This window comes from Typopeltis vanoorti, chromosome 19, assembly GCF_054136105.1.
Source record: "Typopeltis vanoorti isolate ZY-2024b chromosome 19, IOZ_Tvanoo_1.0, whole genome shotgun sequence".
Lineage (NCBI taxonomy): Eukaryota > Metazoa > Arthropoda > Arachnida > Uropygi > Thelyphonidae > Typopeltis > Typopeltis vanoorti.
The window spans coordinates 92,104,607-92,128,269 of record NC_143567.1 but is presented as its reverse complement, the minus strand read 5'-3'; the positions used below and the strand labels follow the sequence as shown (position 1 = coordinate 92,128,269).

The 23,663-nt window shown below is 36.7% G+C and overlaps 1 protein-coding gene across 1 annotated transcript in view; it reads left to right on the top strand.

Moving 5' to 3' along the window:
• Positions 1 to 23,663, top strand: part of LOC150096341 (tyrosine kinase receptor Cad96Ca-like) — a 106,148-nt gene that overhangs the window by 18,534 nt on the left and 63,951 nt on the right. Inside the window, exons 2-3 of the mRNA XM_090409035.1 lie at positions 2,442 to 2,522; positions 17,507 to 17,658. Coding sequence (XP_090265161.1) covers positions 2,442 to 2,522; positions 17,507 to 17,658 — 233 coding nt within the window. The remainder of the gene's footprint in view (positions 1 to 2,441; positions 2,523 to 17,506; positions 17,659 to 23,663) is intronic.

Genomic DNA, 23,663 nt, shown 5'->3' with positions numbered 1-23,663 from the left:
TTTTTTTTTAACCGTAGGTATTTTTAGAGCTGCTGTGCCGAACTGGCCACTAGCATTTTCCCAACTTTTCTGTAGTTGCTGGTCAACACTAACAGTCCACCTTCCTAACTTCGCAATAACTTCTCGTCGTCCTCTTTTCATTCCATCTGTTTCTGTCCCGCTGGAACATCCCTCGCTTTGTATTCCGTAAGGACCACAATTGTCAGCTGTTCACGAAAAGCATCAATAAGTTCCTTTCTTAACATGCTACTCGTCTACGCCGAGTTGCTAACTATGCCTAGATTTTGCTAGTTTTCGTGCAGTTAATATAAAATAAAGGTTATTTTCGGTAACATAAGTACGTTTCATAAGATGATTAAGCATCTTGTTTTGTCCTCCTTCACACTTAACTCTTCCCTCTGACTACATGAATTTTATTTAAATATATCAAGCCAATTCAAGTTTGGTTTATAACTTTGCACTAATTTTTAGTGATAATGAATTACATAATTATAAATGTTGCGATCCTTCTTTGTCTCGGATTATTTCCATAGATCTTTTCTTTCTGCTAGATGTACATAAAATGGAACCAATGAACAATTTTAAGACATTCATTATCCTACTCAGCAATTCTCTTCTTTCCCCACTCCGATATCCCTCAAAATGCCGCTATATTTTTGGCAAACATTGTACCTGGCATTTCATGCAAAGTTATGTCACCAAAAATATCAAACTGCTCGATTTTAAAAGGAACCACGTTCAGTTTGGCTGTGTATTTGAATATTAAAAATAGGAATCTCCTTCGTTGCGCCCTAAGAACGAGTGGTTGAGTGAGTTTTGCCTAGCCTCACTTGCTTGGGCGAAAACTTTACGCAGCGGGAGAAATTTTGTCTTTTTATTTTTTTCTCCAAGATAGTCTTAGATTGAGTACGGTTATTTGTTTCAGCTTTCCATGTTCAAAGACAGACTGGTCTGATTTTAAACAGATGAGAATCACTTTTGTTCATATTGGGTCAGTGTGAAAAGCTTCAACATTTTCCGGACATATTGTAAATTTATAGGATCTATGAAGAAATATTTTGCTATTTTTTAATATGGCAGTTTTTTAGTAAGTCAGCTGATCCTGACATTGTTTCTTGAAATATAAACTATATGTTCTTCACATCTTCTTTCAATAGACGATCCACCTTTTTTTTATTCATAATAAAGATAAGAGCAAGGATGCATTTTTGGCTTTTGTGATAGTTCCCTAACCGAACAAAAACTGGAAATTTTTGAATTTCTTCAAGGCTATGGCCGATTTTTTCATCAACAACTTTTATTCCATAAAAGTTGTTAATGAAAAATACGCTAGAAAAAAACGTATGATGTTGTTTTCTAGCGTATACTTTTCTACTCGTAGTTTTGAGTTCATAAATACGGTAAGCTTTCTAAATGGCTATAATATATTTACTATTAGCAAATGTATCTGCACTGCAGTCACGAGAATGGGCCAGACAAGATTACTGTTAAGCCAAGGAAAAATCCTTGCGTAAAATCACCTAGATTTGCCGGCCGAGTAGCTAACGTCACAAGCTGTATCTAGGTTTGAATTCCATTGTATGGGTAAAGTTTGTGAAAGTTCTGTATTATCATTAGATCTCTAGAGCAAAATATAATCCGATTATTCAGCAATTCATTCACCCATGATACTAAAAGGAACAACAACATAAAAAAATGGTAGGAGTTACCACTTTTTTGTGAATGAGATTTGATTTATAAAAATTTATTACTAAATTTTGGATTCAACTTGGGTGAATTATGTCTCATCTATAAATTACATAATTTTTTTTCACATTTAAGATCCTCTCTCATTCGAACGTACCATATAACATAATCTCAAGACCTATACACGAGTTTTATAACTTTTTTTTTCAAATATTCGCTCATTAAAAAAAAAAAGTACTAACATAACGAAGATGGATTTGATTGAAATTTTGATATCGACTAATTGAGTATCCTTATATACAACATAGCTGACTTTAGAATTTCATTCCATGAACAGAAAAGTAGGAAATTAGAAGATAGTTATACCGATTATTATGGTGCTGCTACTCTTCACTAATTTTACAAGTAAGAAAGATGAGGTGTCACTACGAGTGTCATGTTGAAACTTTTGGCGATTTTCCGGTAATACTTAAATAAAATAAATTTGAATATAAATAACTTTTTGTACATTTAATTTTAAGGAATGTATTATTATAATTGACATACACGTAGCGTCATAGAAGATGCTTGACTGTTTTTCTGGTAGATCACGTATAGAAGGGGGGAGTGGAGCTTACTCTAGTTGTTCTTCCATTCACTAACTCTAATTTATCAATGATCCGCACAGCTTGCTATAATATACTCGTTATATGTATACTTAAATATTTCTGAAATTCGATATTTCAAAATTTTAATACAAAATAAATTTGTTACAGGATCTGGACTTCCTGGTCAAAATACGCCCCCTGTGTTTAACTTCAAGCGAGAGTGGACAATTAAAGAAAATGAACCAGTTGGTAAGTTTGAAGTTTGATTTCCAGTATTCTGTTTTTTTTTATAATTTTCACCACGTTCTAATGAGTTGCGAGACTACCATTCAGTAGCCGAGGGAAGTATGCAGTATAAATATGCCAGCATGGCGATAATTCACTTTACTAATGACAAAGATTTAACATTCGCCGCGCCCAGTTATTTGTTAGCTTCCAAGCTAAGTGTGGGCCTAGAGGCATAGTGCTCCCCCCCCTACGACATTTCGAATCTATTAACTAAGATTAGAATCATCCCCCTCCCTCCTATTCCCACCGTCTTTCAACGTCTGAAGTTGTTGCATGACAACTGGACTTCTAAGGAGACACTCGCATAGGGCGTTCATCTGACGGACACTAACCTCCCGTATATCAAAAAAAAAAAAACAGTCGACTAGGGGAGGAGTGTCCCCAAATACCAGACAGCCTTGAGATGCCAGACTTGCTGACAGGATAGCAAATACATCAGACTTCGGACTCTAGTCATCAGAGGTCATGATGCTGCAAAGTTGTTACCTTATTAATATTCTAGTGATTAATGATCAGGTACCGATTTCAATATCGGGAACTTTTGGAAAAACATCAGTTTTTCTCGAAGGTAACTTGTAAGTCGATCACGTAATCTCATTATGCTAATTGCAGGCTTCAACAACAAATGATGTGAAATTTGTAATTACATGGAAGAACCTAAATTTGGATAAGGCAAAGGAATTATTAGTGAGCTAAAAACAAATGAGTTTATAAGGACCTATTATCTTAAAAATGAATGGCGTTTACAACGTTTATTCAACATGTTGAATGAATATTGTAAAGGCTATATAATGTAAAAGTTACTTTCCCATCCATGAATACCACAAGAAAGCTTCCCTTGTAAGAAAAATCTCATTCGTGAAAGCGACCCCACACATTTTCTGTTAAAGAATCCGAAAATGTATTATAATTAAATTGGAATTTAATTAAGTTTAATATCGTATTAATATTTTATATTAACACGATATTAAGCTTAATTAGAGGACTGGACTTCAATATTCATCCCGAAGAGACTGAGTATGTCCAAAGAACGTTTCCGTTCAAATTCCGCTGTGAAATAATGATTCAAGATCCAAGAAGTTCATTGTATTAAAAATTAATTGGAATTTTGTGGTGAGGGCACGGAAAAAGCTGCACAAGTACAAAAGTCATTCATAAACAATAGCGTTTATAAAGTCTTGGTAGAACAGTAGCATAATATCGAAACTGTCCGAACAGATGGCGCTAATTTAAAACTAAACAAATTCCGAGACTACTAATGATATTGTCTAGACAAGAGGATGAGTGACTACCGAACATATCTTTTTTTGCGAAAGCATAGAAATTGCAGAATCCAGAATAGAATTAAGAAGTCTGTTACGTGTTTTATTTAATGAACTGATTTCTCGCGATTTTTTATCTTTAAACTTAGTATTAGTATCTCATTTTATGGATAAATGCCACAGAGCACTTCCATCTTCCTATAGAGTGGAAATTCTGTCATCGAAAAATGACGAGGAATTTTTTTATCATTTCATATGGTAAAAAGGTACCCTCATTTCGTATCTGGATAACTGGAGTCGAATAAGGAAATACACATATAACTACGCAAATTTGAATGATATTCCAGAAGCTTGATCTGGATATATCAAATGAGTTGTGGTTATTAAAGAAAAGAGGGTGGGGAATTACCCTTACGGTTCAGCAACCATCTTAAGACCACATCCTTGTTTCTTTCTTAGTAAGGGTAAATGACACGAATGAGTGGGTCTAAACAAACGAGGTTATCGGGCCATTCTGTACGCGCGGAAGACTATCCCCCAAATCAGGTCATTATTCTTTACGCGTAGATTTGTGTCTCTGTGCGCGAGTAAGGCCTCTGACCCAATTCGAGGCTAAGTTTGAAGGAGAAGCGAGATGTCTTGGCGACGGCACGAAACCGCAGAATTAATACGAGCTTCACAAAAATAGCGTAATGTCACTGATTTCTTACATATATTTTATTTCGCTAACGAACATATTTGGAATGGAATCAATTTATTGTTTTGGTAGAGAATATTTGAAAGAAAATGAAATTTCAGGGCCTAAAAAAAAAAAAAAAAAAAAAAACTGCCAGAATCAAGGTTGGTTTTTGACAACCTAATAACTTTTTTTCTAACTTTGATGGTTTCGTACGGCCTTAACGGAGATGCCCGTTTGTTCCAGTGAGAGATCCGCGAAAACTTTTTCTGAATTCTCGGAAGGCAAACATTGTCCGAAGCCATTCTCACGATGCTAGCAGGGTTCTTCCATGTGACCCACATTGTCCTTGTTGTTCTCGTTCTTGTGCATGCTAACAATCAGGAAGTAAAGCATTCAAGGAACCTTGTCGTTTTTGCCTCGGCCAGCTCGGTTTTTCCTATTAATAAGATAGTGCTGAAATGCGTTCGAATGCCCTGATCTAGGTCGTCTGTTCGGACAAACAAGTTCTGTTGTTTGATCCGTAACTTCCGTCTCTTTCTTAGTAGGGCCAGATTTATTTTCATTATGCAAGAAGCAGAGAGAGATTTTTTAATTTGACCGCACTTTTGAAGGCCTTTTTTGTTATATAAAACTACAAGTAAAACATGATTTGGATGACCTTTTTAGTTATAAAAGGATCGCTCATAATTTTTAGAGCTGTCATTTTAGTTAACTAATGGTTTCATGTCCTTAGTATCACTTGCCGAATGTTGATAGACAAAAGAAATTTCATTTTAATATTGTTCCACGCTGGATAACTTGTTTCAAAATACTGCACGGTTAATGGGCGTGTTTTGAAGGTGGCCTTTTCTGGAGCTCAACGTGACAAATCGATTTAAGTGACCGATTTTGATCGCAATGATTTAAATAAGCATTAAGAATAAAATCATTCCCTAAGACTGTAAAGCTGTGTGAATTCAAACGGCCACTTTGTCTAAAATGTTAACTTTCAAGGGAAGCAGGACTAGTTCGTTTGAATTAAATAGGCGCAGCAAAATCACACCGCATTGCTGTAAAATTAAGCATGAATTAAAGTCGCATTCTTTGCATGCTAGTACTCTAATTTTTATTTCTGAAATTGGAAGTTCATTACTTGAACTTCGAAGTGAGCTTCAAAATAGAATCAGTGGAAAGGCGATATGATACTTTAATTTGACAAAGAACATGAGGGGATATCAAAAGGAAGAAAGAACGAAAGGATCAAAATAGCCAACCTCCCGATATTTTTTGAAAAACAGCAATAGTAAGAATCACGAGAGCAGACGTCATATTTCTATTTATTTATTTACAGAAGGGCAGAAAACGCGGGCGTCTCAATAAAAACGCATCAGTTGGGTTGTTGCATAGATTTTTGAGATGCAATCTGAGTCGCTACAGTTTACTTACAGTATTAGGCTGCTGCTGTTTCAGGTTTGATGTTAAGCTGTAGTAGCGCAAGTTATTTATCCGAGGAGCTGCTTTTTTTTTTTTTTCTTAGATCAGAAATGAAAAATACTTTCTGTATAATTTTATTTTTCTTTTCGTCGGAAATAGTTGTTGAGGTTGGCAACAAGTATTTCCAACAGCACCTGTCCTACGCTAGTCGGTTACGGGCAGGATGCGGAACTGAAAAGTATCTAAAAATATTATTACTAATTTTAGCATACAGGAATTTACTGAAACAAATATATTCCATGTTGTTTGTATAAATTACTGTAATAAAAGTAATTCCTCGTGCAGATCTGTAATTCTGATATCTACAGCATGTGCATGTAAGCGTTCAACTATTGATTTGAACAGTGATCAGGACTAAATCTTTCTCGAAGAGTAATTTTTTAAAAATGGAAATTTCATAATTTCCATTTTTAATTTCCAATTTACGCATGCAAAATATATTCAGTGACCGTCACCTCTTAAAGAACAGAATATTCTTAAAAAACGGAAACCATTGAAGACCATCAAAACGATGTGATTTCCAATAGTATTCGTATGCTATAATGCCATTAGCTGTTCATCATAGCAACTAAATCTAGCGCTGTCTCTAGATGAGTTTCACTAAATGTGAAAGCGCCATCGATTAGATTCGTTTGGTCTATCCTAAAGCAAGATCTTCATGGGTTTGGAGCGGACAGATCTAAATAAAATTCGGCATTTCAAATCATCATCATTACTAAAATTTGTCGATTCGAAATTGGATTCTTTGAACGTGCAAAATTTGAGAAATAGTTTCGATATTTCGTCAAGTAATAATCCGCTCTGGTTGTATTTTGGTCACAAAAGCTGAGAAAGGTAAACTTGTCTACAAGTAAACCTCAAATGGCTCTATTTCCATGGCGCGATAGCAAATCATGTCGCTACGCTACGCAAAAACAGAATGCTATTACGAATGCTCCATGTTGGCTTATGTACTGTACACAGCTTTTGTTATCCTTTGTAAAATAATTTTTTTGCATCATTTCGCGTTTTGCCATGAAAAATAGTTCACTTGTAACAAAGTATCTCCCAAATCAGCCAAGTGCACTTACAAATGAATATCTATTTTCTCCTTAATTTACGCAATTTTCCTTATCATATAGTCTTTTGACATTTTACCAACGGCTGCAGTCTCCTAATTCAGTTAATCATTAATTTAATCCTTGTAACCGCTCGTTAATTTAACCCTCCTCGTGAACAGTTGTTCTACCTGTAGATGTGGTTAAAATAAATACGATATCGTAACCGGTTTTCAAGGTTTGTCTGGCTAACCAAACTTCAGACGGAAATACAAAAATAAACTGGGGATAATGTTAGCTTGTACCCGAGAGATCAGATCTGAATTTTTGCAGGTATGAAAAGAAACCACTGGAAAAGTTTCATTTTGTTCGACACGATATATCGAGGTTAATGATACGCAGAGAACTGAAATATAAACAAAACTATTTTGTTATCCAGATGGCCGACGAAGGAATGACCTTGAAAAGAGGTTGCAATGTTATTCTCTCTATTTGGATACAAAGCACGGATTCATGAAAGTAGCGATTATTTTAATACGTTTCACTCGAGAGTTAAAAGCTATTGCCGCGTGGTATTTGTGTAATAATAGCAATAAAAAAAGACATTAGTTAATTATTAACATTAATAGGAAACAGAACAGTCAGTAACTAGGTGTTTGGGGGCTCGGGGAAAAATACTAATTTAAGCGCTTCTCCACCCACACTCCCAACAAAAAATCGCACCTTTTGAAAAATACGATTATGCGTCTCATCCAATCTTGAAGAATGACTTTGTTTCTCATTTTTATTGAGAGGACATTTTTTTCCTAAATAAGACGAGAACATATAAGTAAAATGAAGCTTTCACTGTTTATATGAATTAACTTGCGTAGAATTATACATTTCTTGTATAATTTCGATTTTTGCATAAACACATTTATTTTAAACAATACAATATGACAAAGAAGTCTTTTATAGTATACTCTAACACCTCAATGCTACCAAACTAAGAAGTTAAATAAAACAAGGAAATAGTCAGAGAATCAGTATTGCAGTAGCATACTTTGATATTGCTCGCTATGTTTCTTTGTGAATCCCACACACAGCATGAAACCATCATTATATTTTTAGTATGATAGGTGGACGGATTACTACTAATAATAATAAGCTAACGCCTTTTATTCCCTAATATGGAGTAGGCAAAGCCTGTTAACCCTATCTAGATTTTGGAAACAGTGGGCAGTTCAATCTCCACCGATAGCCAATCAGAAAGCTCGCCTATCACTAATTGTAAGCGGCCACCGATGAAGAGACGGGCAAACAAATGCTGTCATCTCTTGGTACCTAACCTAACAGGATGTGTTACGGTCTGAAATAATATGGGTACGGTCGATTTTCTTTAGTTTCCGGGAGAAAAACCCCACTTGCCCATTCCAGAGCTCGACTAACTCGGGAACTGATCGAAGAAAAGCTTACAAAAAATTCCTCCAGTCGGCGACTAGACTTGAACTATAAGTATCTTCGGGGCCTAGCGCAGAGGATGCAAGCACCACTTCCACTGAGCTACACAGGCCTAAGTGTGGGCGGACTAAGCTTAAATAATTATTTCCCCTACTCTATTTTTGCTTAAGCCACCTCATATCGCCAATAAACAGGGTGACAATCTTATACCTAACGATAAAAATCGTTTACCACCTAAAGATATTCACAAACGCTATATCATCTCGCACACTTAAGGGTGGTAGAGATGCTATCCACTGGGCCAACCATGCTGACAGTGACGTACTGAATGCAGCCGGTTTTGGCTTATACACCCTCTGTCCAAAATGAAACCGAACTTTTCGAAAATAGAAGAAACTAGTGGTGCCACCTGTTGTATCTTTTTGTTGTCGAAAGTGGCAACCTTCATTAGTGTTGTGTCAACTGTTTATGACATTTGTTTCATTAGAAGCCGAATTACAATGCCAAGAATGACAGTGTGTTTTGACGAACGGTCGGAAAATGAGTTTCACACAGAGAGCTGCGATTGAATTTTGTGTTAAACTAGGTAAAAGTTTTGCCGAAACGCATTAAATGCCTCAAAAAGCATACAGTGATGAATGCTTATTCCGTACTCAAGTTTACGAGTGGTTTAAGTGATTTCAAAGTGGTCGTGAAACGCTTGAGGACTACGAAAAGTCGGGCCATCCAAAAATTGGACTGAGCGAAGTTAGCATGCAAAAAGTGCGTGATTTCATCAAAAAAAAAAAAAAGAAAGAAAAAGAAACCCGAAATCGCCCTTGAGATTGATTGAAGATGAATTGGGGATTCTAAAATCAACTGTGCACAACATTTTAACCGAGAGTTTGGGCCTTTGTAAATTGATTTCGCGATTTGTTCCCCACAAGTTGACCGATGACCAAAAAATGCATGGAATTGAACACTGCAAATGCCTGAAACCGCTCGTAAGCATTCAAATTTCCTTGAAATGATCGTTACTGGTGACGAAACGTGGTGTTTTGAGTATAAGCCCGAAACAGAGTGCTGACTGGAGACCACCAGAAGAGGACATCAGAAAAAAAGTCGCTTGGAGAAGTCAAAAGTAAAGACAATGGTGATTTGTTTCTACTATTCCAAGGACATCATCCACAAAGAATTCGTTCCGCTTGGCCAAACGGTCAATGGTGAGTTTTATCTCGAAGTTCTGAAGCGATTGATAGCGAGAATTCGTCGTATATGGCATGAATATAGTGATGCAGGCAGCTGATCACTTTTGCACGATAAAGCACCATCTCATCGTTCGAACATAGTGAGACAGTTTTTGAGAAAAAAAAAACAAGTTTATGTGTTGGATCACTCGTCGTATTCACCTGATTTAGCACCCTGTGACTTTTTTCTCTTTCCCCGACTTCATTTGCCGACTGAAGGAAAGCGATATAACACCATTGAAAACGTTCAAGAGGCAGTAGTCACAACCCTCAACAGTATCCCAAAAACCGATATAAAAAACTCATTTAACGAATTAATTGATCGTGCCAAACTGTATCGAAGCTGAGCGAGAGTATATTGATTGAAATAAATTATTTGAATAATTATAATTGGTCTGTGTTTTATTTTCTATCAAAAGTTCGGTTTCTTTTTGGACAGAGGATGTGTATACTGAGAACGCTGTTATAAATAACCTGTTGGTATCTCATTTGTCTGATTCTACAATTAAGACCCGTCCAACGAAAGCAAAAATGGAGAATTCGAAAAATTTTATAAATACAGTACACTGATTGTTATTCAAATCTGTCTAGCCAGAGTGGCATTATTTTTTATGTGCCTATGTACAGACAAATAAACTAATAGTTGCTTATGCATTATTGCGAAAATCGCCTAAATATTTTCTACATCTATCTGTCATGCTGAGATTTTATTATTATTGTTGTTGTTCCGGGCAACTCCAAGGAGTCGACAGACTCATCGAGGGAGGCCCTAACATCATGTCAAGAACAACTATTCAACATTGACACAGTATCTATCATACCTTGCCTTGAACTCATTCACGGTCTTAGCACCCACAACAGACTCTGGAAGCTTATTCCACTCATTCACCACTCTCCAAGTAAAAAACCTAGCTCTAACTCCCTTGTCAACCACGCTCTTGCCCAGCTTCCATGCATGGCCCTTAGTCCTCCCACCACCAGTCATATTTTCAAAAATATCTTCTGGATCAATCTTATAGAAACCCTTCAGTAATTTGAATGTCTCAATCATATCACCCCTCCTTCGCCTATCGTCCAATCTCTGCAACCCACAAATCTTCAACCTATTCTCATAAGGTTCATTCCACAGACCTTCTATCATCTTGGTCACTCGTCTCTGGATCCTCTCCACTTCCTCCCCATCACGAAGAAACCCTGGTGCCCATAACTGGGCACAGTAGTCCAGATGGGGTCTTATCAAGGCTCGATACAGAGGAACAACAACTTGTTTGTCTCTGCATGTTAAAGTATTTTTCAGAGCCAAGTGATTTGATGAGCTGATTTAGTCACTTTTGCAATGTGCCCCCTAAACTTCAATTCCCTATCCACCAACACTCCCAAATCCCTGGCCTCATCAATCTCCTGGAGTACGATTCCACCAATGCGATATACTGCTGCTATTCTTTTCACCCCAAAGTGCATAACCTTACACTTTGCCACATTAAATTGACATCCATTTTTCCTAGCCCAGTCCTCTAAGCTATCCAAATCATCCTGTAAAATTTTGACATCCTGTGCACTCACAATTGCTCTACCCAACTTTGCATCATCAGCAAACAAGTGACCACTTCCTCTCAAATCCTTTCCTATATCATTGATGAACAAATTGAAAAGCAGTGGTCCAAAAACAGAGTCCTGCGGCACACCACTAGTCACAAGCCGTCTTTTAGACTCCACTCCTGCATAAACCACTTTATGCAGGAGTGGAGTTTTTTATAAGGTTAAAACCCCTTTTGGCAACTTGTTTTGGTAAAATACATAATGAGCTGTGCATTACTTCACTCTTAGCAATTTCTGGTCTGGCTCCCACTGACGAGACCTCAACAAAGGCCGAAACCGGTATAAATAGTGACCATTGCCTTTAATGTTTAGCATCATACATCTCCGTAAGGGGATGTGCTTTACATTAGAGAAAAAAATACATAGAATAGTGATCAGAGCTTTATCCACCTTTATCACGAGTTGACTCGACTGGCGCTACCTTAGGGATCAGTTGCCTTAGATTTGCAGGCGCAAACTTGACTTTCTTTCTTTCTGTTTGCATTCTTGGGAAATAGGATTAAAAACCAAGTTTATATAAAATTGCTTGGTATCTTGAATACATAATATATACCAAAGTTAAAATTTTCTATATATATATATATATATATATATATATATGGGGGGGGGACAAGAGGTTAATGAGAAAGTAGGAACATGTTAACATGGTTCGTAGATAGTCTGTGGTTGTAGGCTTTGAGAAAAATAAATATGGAAATAAAGTGGATATTTTATCCTTTCCTTTCTGATAATTATAAAAAAACTCTTTTCCTCTATAACACAAATACAAAACGAGGCAGTAAAATAGATATTTAAGCTTTCGATTTAAAAGTGAATGTCGGAAGAACTGAAATGCATCCTAATGGATAAAAATCCTTAACACTTTCCTTCGAAAAAATGTCAAGCATTTTCTAGACGTCGAACCGTTACATCGTCTTAGATGCACACGCAAACCAATCGCTTTGAAATACTTCAAAGCAACAACGACAAAAAAAAAAAAAGTTTGAGACGTTCTTATCCAAGTTTGCTGATTATATATATTTATCCTCAGCTCAGAATACATGTGCATTTTAATAACTGACAGTGTTTTCATGCATGGGGAAAAAATGATAATTAAATGAAGTTGAAAGAATTGAGAATAAACATCTGAATTTTAAAAAACAGGCAAGCATCTTTAAATCTTTATCTTGGATCTCCAGTTAAAAATTCATACAAGTAAAACCCTAAGTTGATAAATAAAAACGCAGTGCTAAGCATATAAAATATTAAAGTTAAAAAATATTACAGTAATTGATATTTACTTATAAGTGAAATGATTGTAATATTCACCGACATTACATCGCTTTCGGCTGCATAAGTGAATTAGAATGAATACAGTCATCCCTCGACTTACATCCGGCAGGAGTTAAGTCGGTTCGGACGTAAGTCGATACATTAAATCAACAGAGTTATAGGGGTTAGGGACTTAACAGTAATTAGTATACTGTCATTTTAATTTTTAAACCTTATTATAAAACTGTACTGTGTGTTACTGCCACGATAAAACAGGAGAATAATCACCCAAATCTTCCTCCACAATCACATCTTTATTACCTTCCCTATGTGAAGGACCAGGCTGCAGCTTCTGGTGTAACATTTGTTTTTTTGATGAAAATGTTCAATATGCTTTGCTATTAGTCTTCTTCTTTTAATTATAAATTTGTTTATAGCAAGTAAACGAATCATGTACTTTCCTTTCTATTAATAAGTTACGTTGAACATTGGGGGGTCCATGTCTTCAACCTTGAGAACATCGCTAACTGCAGAGAACATTTCTGCAAGACCCTTCGCTGTGAATTGTTTAACCACATCTCCTTTTTCTCGTTCTTCCTCTTCTGCAACACGTTGTTCCTCCAGTTCCACCAATTCTTCGTTGGTCAACTCTTCAGGGGCACTTCGAGATTCAGATGCTAGGCCCACTATTTCTTCACACAATTTACAAAGGTCTTCATTTTTTTCAAAAATTCCAAAATCGTGCACAACCCATTTTAATGTCTTTTTCCATATGCCACTCGTACAATGAGAAATCACTTCGTCCCAAACTACAGCAATATTTTTAATAGCATGATAAATATTTAATGCAGGCGTAGACTTCTGTGGCTAATTGGTTCAAAAGATATATTTCGGTGATTACACCACATTTTCTTTTATTATTCAGTTATATAAAACACTGAAATAATAGTTCCCGACAAGTTTCGTAAATCGTAGGATTTACATCTTCAGGGGTAAATAGTATAAAGTTTTAAACAAGAGAATTAATAAATACAAATCATAACCGTCTGGCTATTCATAAAACTCAAATAACAGAATGCATATAACGTTATTGACGTTGAACAATACTGGACGATGTCACGTGTTCATGTTCATACAGTCCGAGCTCAGATTGAGGTAGATTTTTTATTAGAGCTAACCACACTTGATGGAGAATTAAACCTTGATTTTTATTGCGTTGGGTTTTTTAGCATATTAGCAGCTTCTTTAATTCTTATATAACTGTTGTTTTCTATGTATGACATCGTCGTTTTTTGCCAGAATACATCGTGTCCAGTGGAAGTGGTATGGAAAGCAAGACCGTTTTTTGTTCTCTTTTGTATTGTACGTCTTTTTGGTGTTCAGCCATGCGTATTTCTCCAGATCTTCCTGTCTGTCCTACGTAGTAAATCCCGCAAGAGCAATGGATTTTGTAGATTCCTGGTTTTTTAAGAGAATGATGAGGTGGTTTTGTTGGATGTAGGAATCTTGAGATTTTTTCCATAGGAAGGCCACTTTTATGTTGTGTTTGGTCATTAATTTGGCTAGCTTATCTGTAACATTTTTATATAAGGAAGCGAGATTGCGTTTTTGTAATCCTGTTTTATTGTGTTGTTAGCTGGAGGCATTTTAAGGATTCTCTTGATGGTTTTTGTTTCATATCCATTCTGTTGGAGGATTTGTGTTAAGTATTTTAGTTCTTCATTACAGAGACAGTGCATACAATGTCTCCAGTACACAAGAAAGATGTAATGAAGAACTAAAATACTTAACACAAATCCTCCAACAGAATGGATATGAAACAAAAACCATCAAGAGAATCCTTAAAATGACTCCAGCTAACAATACAATAAAACAGGATTACAAAAACGCAATCTCGCTTCCTTATATCAAAAATGTTACAGATAAGCTAGCCAAATTAATGAAAAAAAAATCTCAAGATTCCTACATCCACCAAAACCACCTCATCATCCTCTTAAAAAACCAGGAATCTACAAAATCCATTGCTCTTGCGGGATTTGCTACGTAGGACAGACAGGAAGATCTGGAGAAATACGCATGGCTGAACACCAAAAAGACGTACAATACAAAAGAGAACAAAAAACGGTCTTGCTTTCCATACCACTTCCACTGGACACGATGTACTCTGGCAAAAAACGACGATGTCATACATAGAAAACAACAGTTGTATAAGAAAATTTAAAGAAGCTGCTAATATGCTAAAAAAAAAAACCAACCCAATGCAATAAAAATCAAGGTTTAATTCTCCATCAAGTGTGGTCAGCTCTAATAAAAAATCTACCTCAATCTGAGCTCGGACTGTATGAACGAGAGCAAGAACACGTGACATCGTCCAGTATTGTTCAACGTCAAATAACGTTATATATCTGCATTCTGTTATTTGAGTTTTATGAATAGCCAGACGGTTATGATTTGTATTTATTAATTCTCTTGTTTAAACTTTAAGTTATACTATTTACCCCCTGAAGATGTAAATCCTACGATTTACGAAACTTGTTGGGAACTATTATTTCAGGAAATAATAACTATTATTTCCTGAATAATAAAAGAAAATGTGGTGTAATCACCGAAATATATCTTTTAAATATTGAATGCTTTCCAGAATTGCATGAGAATCTGGTCGTTTCCTTCAGTAGCAGAAATGGCTTGTGAAAAAGTTCTCCGTAGATAATAAGCCTTAAACACTATAAGAACTGCCTGATCCATCGGTTGGATCAATGAAGTAGTGTTTGGAGGGAGAAACATGACCTTGAACGGTGAAGATGATCGATATAAGACGGATGACCTGGAGCATTATCTAGAATTAATCAAATTTTGAATTCTACAGTTTATTTCACACAATACCTTTCCATTTCACTCGCATTACAGTTGCTTAAGGCATCCACAAATAATTTTTGAGCCATTCACGGTTTCTTTTATCTCCGCTAATGAACTGGAAGAGTATGCTTCCGAATGTTTTTGAAGGCTCGTGGATTCTCACTGTGCCATATCACAAATGGTTTCGGTTTATATCCAGCCACATTATCCCCTAACTGAATCGTAACACAGTCTTTAAGAGCTTTGAAACCAGCCATAGATTTCAGCTTTTTTGTGGATGAATTGTCCGCTCGGGAATTTTTTTCCGAAACAAGGAAGTCTCATCCATATTAAATATTTGCTGTGCCAAATAATTTTCCTCCGCAATAATTTTTATCAAATTTCTTCACAAATTCCTTGGCAGCCTTCGCATCGGAAATTGCAGATTCACCATACATTTTCACATTATGCAGTGCAAAACGCTGCTTGAATCTCATGAACCCACCGGAAGAAGCGTTGAATTCGTAGTCATAATCGGGTCCTCCTTCAACATGTTGAAGAGACTTAGTGCCTTAGCGGTTATGGTCATAGTGCTAAGACATGCGCTTTTAGTTTAGGTCCTCTACGCATGATGGAAATAGCTTTTCCAATCACCGATTGGACCTTGTCGTTGCTTCGTCACTATCGTTGAACTTGCAACTTCGTTTCAAGATCAATTGCTCGACTCTTTTTCTGTGATTCTTCACTAGGTTTTTTAATTGGGCGTGTAGGGGCCATGTTGCACAAAATATCGCCAAATATTTAACGATAAATACACAAATGACCTATTTTTCAATACAAAATCAGCAGAGAAACTGTTGAAGTCAGTACGTGGCTTCAACCGAGGGTGGTTGCCGTTGAATGCGCTGTTGTCGTTGCATTGTTGCTAAATAAAATCTTTTTTTACTTTACGCTCCCTTGCGTCTTGTTCGAAAGTATAGTTGAAAACGTCATTTATTCCATTTTGGGATCACGGATGTATCTTCGAACGGACGTAAGTCGAGGGATGACTGTACCTATATTTTTAGGTCTTCCTTTTTAACTCCGCACTCAGCCAAATTCGTGAGTTGAGTAGCCACTTCGCAGAGTTATCATTAAATGAGATACTCAAATTACCATTGTCTACAGTACTTACATCCACTACACAATCATCTGTCCACACTGCATCTAGCGTCTCCGTAGCGCAATTGAAGAAAAAGGCCTAAGATCGATTTCTCGTCAAAGGAATCTTTATATTGGCTTTTTCGTTTGAAGGTGAGTTAGCCGATCTCATACAGAGGTAGGTTTTTTTCTCTCTCTCCCGGAAACTCTGGTTTTTCATCTTACGTACAGACAAATCGGCCTTCAGAACACATGCAATTTACAGACAAAAAAAAACAACAAAAAAACTGTTGGTGGTGGTGATGGGCGGCAGATGGCGTTGATGGTAACTGTATGCAGTAGGAGAATTGAGTAGTAGGGGAGATGGTTAGATGTGTGTGTAGAGGAGTAGAGTGCCCTCCCGTGATAAGTCCTTGGAGGTGTGTCACATAATAATATACAAAGCATAAGGATGGATGGATGACAAATGGTCTCTAAAGTCTTATTTGTTATTAAAACATACAGAAAAGTTTTTTTTCTTTGAAGAAAAACATAACATTTTGACAATAGATTTTTTGAATATCCCTACCCCACAATAACGTTAATACAAGAAATTCGGAACATAACGGACAACTACGAAGAAACAAAGGCTGCTTGCAAAACAAGTTATTAAAAATTTTAACAATAAAATAGTGGGGTTCAACTCAGTTATGCCTTCTTTCTCTATAAGCAGTCCAGCCGTATAAAATAGGGGGGGGGGAATAGGATCTTATTAGTAGGCCCATAATTTAATATAATTAGCCGTCAGGAATAATGCTATTAAACAGTATTAAAATTAATATACGATATTTATTGATTAATTTTTACAAAAAAAAAAATCTGACTCATTTGTTAACATTACTTTGGGCCTGATTGGGCCAGTCCTGTCTGTAAGCCACTTAATAAACTCCGTGTAAGCAGAATTCTTATTAGTTAATTTATTAATTTTTAATGCGTGTGAATTCTGATCTGTTGATTATAATAGGTAGTCGAATTGCTACTGTTCAGACAAGAGACGAGGACCATGATACTATCGAATACGGCATCGACCCTGCTGTCTATCTGGACGGATCGAGATATTTCCGAATCAACAAACAGACGGGAGAGGTATTCTTAGCATCAACCCTTGCTGGCCAGGTAAGATTTGCGTTTCTCAATTATTTTAATAGTTTAAATATAAATAAAAGCGATCAAACAATATGTGCTACTTTATATTTTCCCCAAGCCGTTTTAAAAGAAACATGAATACCAGACAATTACAGGATGATTTTACACACACGCACACGCACTGCCTTCATCAAATTACGTAACAAACGTAATTTGATGTGCTTTGTGTGCTTACGTTCAAGTAAGCACACAAAACGATTCAAACTTTTGAAGTAAAATTACTTCATTTTTCATAAATGGAATATATACCCCATAAATTGTAAATGAAGCTATAAACCTCTTTCCCTCGATGACTAACTTCGGGAGAGTTAATAATAAATGTCATGTACATGCATCACAACCTTAAACATATATGTAAAGGAACTTACCTATATTTTATATGAAACAGAAATTCAACTCTGGAATTTAATTCAAGAAATTCACTACAATTGATAAAAACTGCAAATATTAATTATTCACGTAATAAATATTACTAATTAAAGATTCTAGAATAAAATCTTCCTGAGCGAGCTTGCAAATGACGTTCGTTCATAAATGTTTGAATGCAACTGCATTTCAAAACCGATACATAAATAAAAGCAGACGTCAAGTCACTGATACACGTCAATCGGAATTTTGTTCTTACGAGTAAATGAAAATGTCTTTTCATTTACCCGTGACAGTCTTGTTAACTTGACAACGAAACTTTAAAAAATAAATAACATAAAATGCAGAATCTATATAAGTAGTAAATAAAATTGTCCGATTGGAAATTTAAATTTCAAAGTTATATATTGATTTAAGATATTTCAAAGTTATATTATAGTGATTCCTTGTTATCAAAACGTCTCCGTAGCGCAATTGGAAGAAGGACGGTACATTGCGCCCTTCGATTAGAATAGGCGTAAGTTCGATTCTCATTTGCGACGGGAGGAATCTTTATGTGGACTTTTTCAATCTAAGGTGAGTTAGCCGATCTCATACGGAGGTAGCAGTTTTTTTCCTCCCGGAAACTCGGGTTTTTCAGCCCGCATACAGACAAATCGGCCCTTCAGAACACACGCAATTTACTTTACAGACAAAAAAAATAATAGTTGTCCTCCCGCGATGAGTCCTCGGACTCCTAGGAGGTGTCACGAATAATAATAATAAACTCATCGGCGTACTCACAAAGAAATGGTTCTCAATCATTACACTAGGGGAGGCGTTGAACGAAAAAATGAATTTATAAATTAATTCTGAATAAATTTATTTATTATTATTATTTTTTATTTATTTTTATTTTTTTCATATGCCGTGAACATTGTGAACCACTAAAATAAAACAAATCTGTTTACTGCTTGGTGTGTTTGGATAAATGCTGAAAACTATATCGGTTACCATTTCATGATGGTGAAGTATGAATAAATGAGAAAGTGTGCTTATGAAATACGACATCAGACGAAAGTGGCGATGAGTTAGAGAGGTCGATTGGTAGGTGGCTGCGAGTTAGCGGTAGGACAGCGGACGTACAAGGTATTACTTGCGTAAACGGCACTGAAAAACTACGTAATTTAAGATATGAAAGCAGAGTTGGCAAATATGAGGCAAGAGATTAAACCTATGAGGAATGAACTGAGGAGAATTACGGATATGCGTGGGAATGTGAGGAAGAATGGAACGAAAGATTTGAAAGAAATAGCGAATGATTTGAGAGCGGTAATGTACGAAGATTCGATAAAAGGTTTGGCGAATGAAAAGGTGCACAAGGTCTGCCTTCCGGGAAGTAGAATGAGCTGGGTTGTTGAAGCATTGGATAAGAGGAATACGCGAGCAAAAGAGTTAGTAATGGTAGTTGGAACGAATGATCTAATTGGTAACGAGAAGAATGTAAGGAGAGATGTCATGAGACTGTTAAGAAGAGTGAAAGATAAGTTTGGTCAGTAAGGTGGTCAGCGTGTTGGCCGGGGATGGTAATGATTAGTTGAGAAGGTGAGGAAAGATTATGAATGATATGCTAGTAGAGTTGTGTGAGGAGAAAGGAGTTCATTTTATGAATATGTGGGATGAGGTTAAGGGACGTATAGAGCTATATAAAAATGGGCTACATTTGAATGATTTGGTGTAAGTCAGTTGGAGAATGACTGAAGTGGACCTGGGGAAGCAAGAGGTGTTGTGGAAGAGCAAGAGAGTAAGATAGGCAAGTTTGTAATGGAGAGGTGAGTGGCGCGAGTGAAGAGAATGAGAGAGAGAAGGAACACAAAGTGGATGGGAAAGTGGGGAGGAGGTCAGGGTGGACACTGCGTGAAAAGTGTAGATGATGGTTTCAGGAGTAGATGTGCGAGTGCGCAAGAAAAGATTAAGGTAGTCAAGGATGTGGGGCGATACTTAGGTCTGGGGAGGGGTGTAGTATCAGTGGATACTACACCCCTGATAGACAGGAATGGATAAGGGAAAGCGTGGAAGATTCATCCCGAGAAGTGGGGTTAGTAGGACTTGTTATTGAAACAGAAATGAGCTAGCGTGTATGTTTACAAATGCTAGAAGTATTCGAAACAAGGGGGCGGTGAAATTGTAGCATTGATTGAGTTAATTTGCCCAAAAATTGTTGGTATAGGTGAGACATGGTTGAATGAGGATGACATTCTGACAAGAATAGAGATGGAGGGACATGTAGTCTTTCACGAAGATAGATAAAGCAGAAAGAGAGGAGTGTTATTGATGATGCAGACTTGTGCTCATCTAGGATGGAAATGCAAAGAGCAAATACTGACTGTAGTTTTGAAGCAGTATGGTGTAAAGTGGAAGTAAATATGATGAAATGTTTAGTAGGGTGTTGCTATAGACTTGGTAATGTGGAAGGCAGTGAGAAGGAAATGTTTAGACAAACGGTCTTGCTAATAAGAAAAGGGTGATCATTATAGACCATTTCAATTATGATAATATGGACTGGAATGAAGAGACAGCATCAGGAACCAAAGAGAATGAATTTCTTCTTTTTAAGAGACCTACCTTACTCACAAGGCGGTGATTATGGCAAACTCAGGAATGAGGAATTGCATGGGAAGGAAATCAATTCTGTTTGGTCTCTAATCAGGAATTTTCTGGCAGAGGCAATGACTGGGTATATTCCAAAGGTCAGGAGATTAAATAAAGTAGGTGTAGATGACTGAAGAGGTAAAGCATGCAATCTGGAAGAAAAGCATTGTGGATATGGCACAAGATGAGTGGAGATAATCAATTACATGAGGGGTACAAAGAGCAAACAAGGAAGATGATTCACTTAGTAAGCATAACAAAAGTGCGGTATGATCAGTAGTTAGCAAATGATGCTAAAAGAAATCCTAGGGAGTTTTTTCGATATGCGGCCAGTAGAAAGAAGAATGATTATGGGAGGATGATAAACACTGAGGAGGATATAGTAGAGATGTTAAATGAGAAATTCATTAAAGTATTTCATTTTTATGATTGTAATATAATGCAGAACTTGAAAGTAGTGGGAATGGGGAAGGAATCACTGGTGATGATTGAGAAGAAGATATATGAAGAATTTAAAAAAAAAAAAATCAGCTAACGCCTTTTTATTCCCGTATACGGGGAGTAGGCGAGGCCATTTAGCCCTATCTAACTTTTGGAGACTGAGTGGGCAGTTCAGTCTCCACTGGTACCAATCAGAGTTAGATGGCCCAAGGCTATCACTAATTAAGCGGTACTCAGTGAAGAGAGACGGCTCAAATGTGCCGCCATCTCGTGGTCCCTAACCCTGAAGAATTGAGTAAACTTGATGGCAACAAGGCATGGACTTGATGGTATATCACCGCATGTCTCGAGGGAATGTTCCAGGACCTTAACACTTTTAACGTACATTTTCAACACGAGTCATAAATTAGCCCAGGTCCTAAAAGAAATGGAACAGTGGAAAAATTGTTCCACTTCATAAGTGAAGTGATAAGAATAAGGATTTAAATTATAGGCCAATCTGCTTGTTTGGAGTTGTGGTCAAGGTGTTGGAGAAGCTAGTGAGGACAAGGATTCAGAACGGGGTGCACAGCAGTAGAATTCTGTTTAATAGACAGCATGGGTTTGCTAAAGGAAGATCGTGTTTTAGCAATCTGCTTATTATAACAAGGTGACGAAAACATTGGACAGGTGGAATGCATATATAGCAGTATATTTAGATTTTGCAAAGGCTTTCGATAGATTACTACATGAAAAACTAGTAGTTAAATTGGAACAGATGGAATTGGATAATAGATTAGTGTGTTGGATTGGCTGTCTCACAGGTATCAATAAGTTGTGTATGGGTGGGGAGTGATATTCCAGGAGACGAAAGTCACTAGTAGCGTTTCCCAGGAGTCTGTTTTGGGGCGATTGTTTTCATTTGTATGTAAATGACATTGGAAAGGGCTTAAATTACGATATACAGTTGTTTGCAGATGATACAAAGTTCGGGAAATTATGAGAAGTAGAATAAATGTAGCTTTGCAAGAGGACCTAAATAGACTGTGTGAATGGGCGAGTGTGCGGGAATATCAGTTTAATTAAACCAAGTGTAAGGTTTTAAAATTTAGGATGCAGAGCCTAGGATTGATGGGGATGTTTTGAAGGAAGAGGAAGGAGATGAACGATTTGGGGGTTGTGGTGGATAAAGACTTGAAATTTCGTGGACAATTTTGCTAAAATTGTGAGGACGACACAGTGGATTATGGAAATGATGCGGAGAACACTGACGTGTAGAAGTAAGGATGTTCTGATTCCATTGTATAAAACCTTGATCAGGCTGCATATGAATTACTGCACAGATTTAGTCGCCAGGTTTTCAAAAGGATGAGGTTTTGATATTTGGACTCCAGAGTTCAGAAATCCAAATAAGTTTCAAATATTTTAATAAGCTTGAAAAACAATCGAGAAAATTACATGTAGTGTTAATAATGTATAACGTATACATTTGAGTAGTCCTAAAAGGTATGTCTCACGGATTGATTAAATCAATTCCTGAGAGATAAAAAAAAAAAATCGAATAAAATTTTTTCAGACCATATAAATCATAATTTCAACCGGTAAAATAATTTACCGGTTGAAAATTTTCGTCCCCGAGACATGCAATCACGTTAACTTTGCCTTTTTTGCAAGCCTTTGCGAATAGAAGGCTATCTTAGCCTTTTGGATAGCCCATTCATTGTGTCTGTACACAAGAAATGATATTCAGCCATGGAAAGTGAAAGACTACATGCACGTAGATCGCCACATATGCTCTAAGTTATATAATTCATTCCGCTAGCTATGCAAAGGTATAGAAATCAAGAATGAGTCGTTCGGGCTTGGGTCTGATATTATAATAAAAGCAATGTGTGGTGATGGTCTCACCGCGAAAAAATGAAGCATCTACCATCTGGAAGTTCCGCACAAACGTCAGGACTGGATACAAGGTTGTGGGTTGTTAAACAAAAGTGCTACCTAATTATTATCCGGTCCCAGACCGATATCATAAACAAATAGCTATAGTTGGCTTATCATCCGAGCAGATTCACTTTCATTCGAGTCATAGGCCATACTTCTTTCTTGAACTGTCTCCCACTGTGCATATTGGTTCTACTTTAAGAATACTGTTCCCACATTTGGTATAGCGCACTTAAACCCGAATTTTTCGGCAGTTTGTTGGAATATGCAGTTTATCTCGACTATTCTTGTAGACAGACCCATTCTTACAGCCTTATTATACACTGTTACTCATGTGGTAATTTTTTTTTTTTTTACTTCTATAAGTACTACTATGAACATTCAGCTGGCATTGTCTATGGAAACTGGAATGAAATCTAGTGCTATCCACATATATACAGCGATTCATACTAAGCGAACTAGCTTTGCTTCTGTTCTCTTCACAGTCCACATTTGATGTTTGAAATAGTCTTCCTCCTTCAGTTTTTTTTTTTTTTTCTTTCTAAGAAGCAAAAACGTCGTTTTTCAAGTCGCTGTTAACAAGTTGTCTTACACATACACGATACCATACCACACCC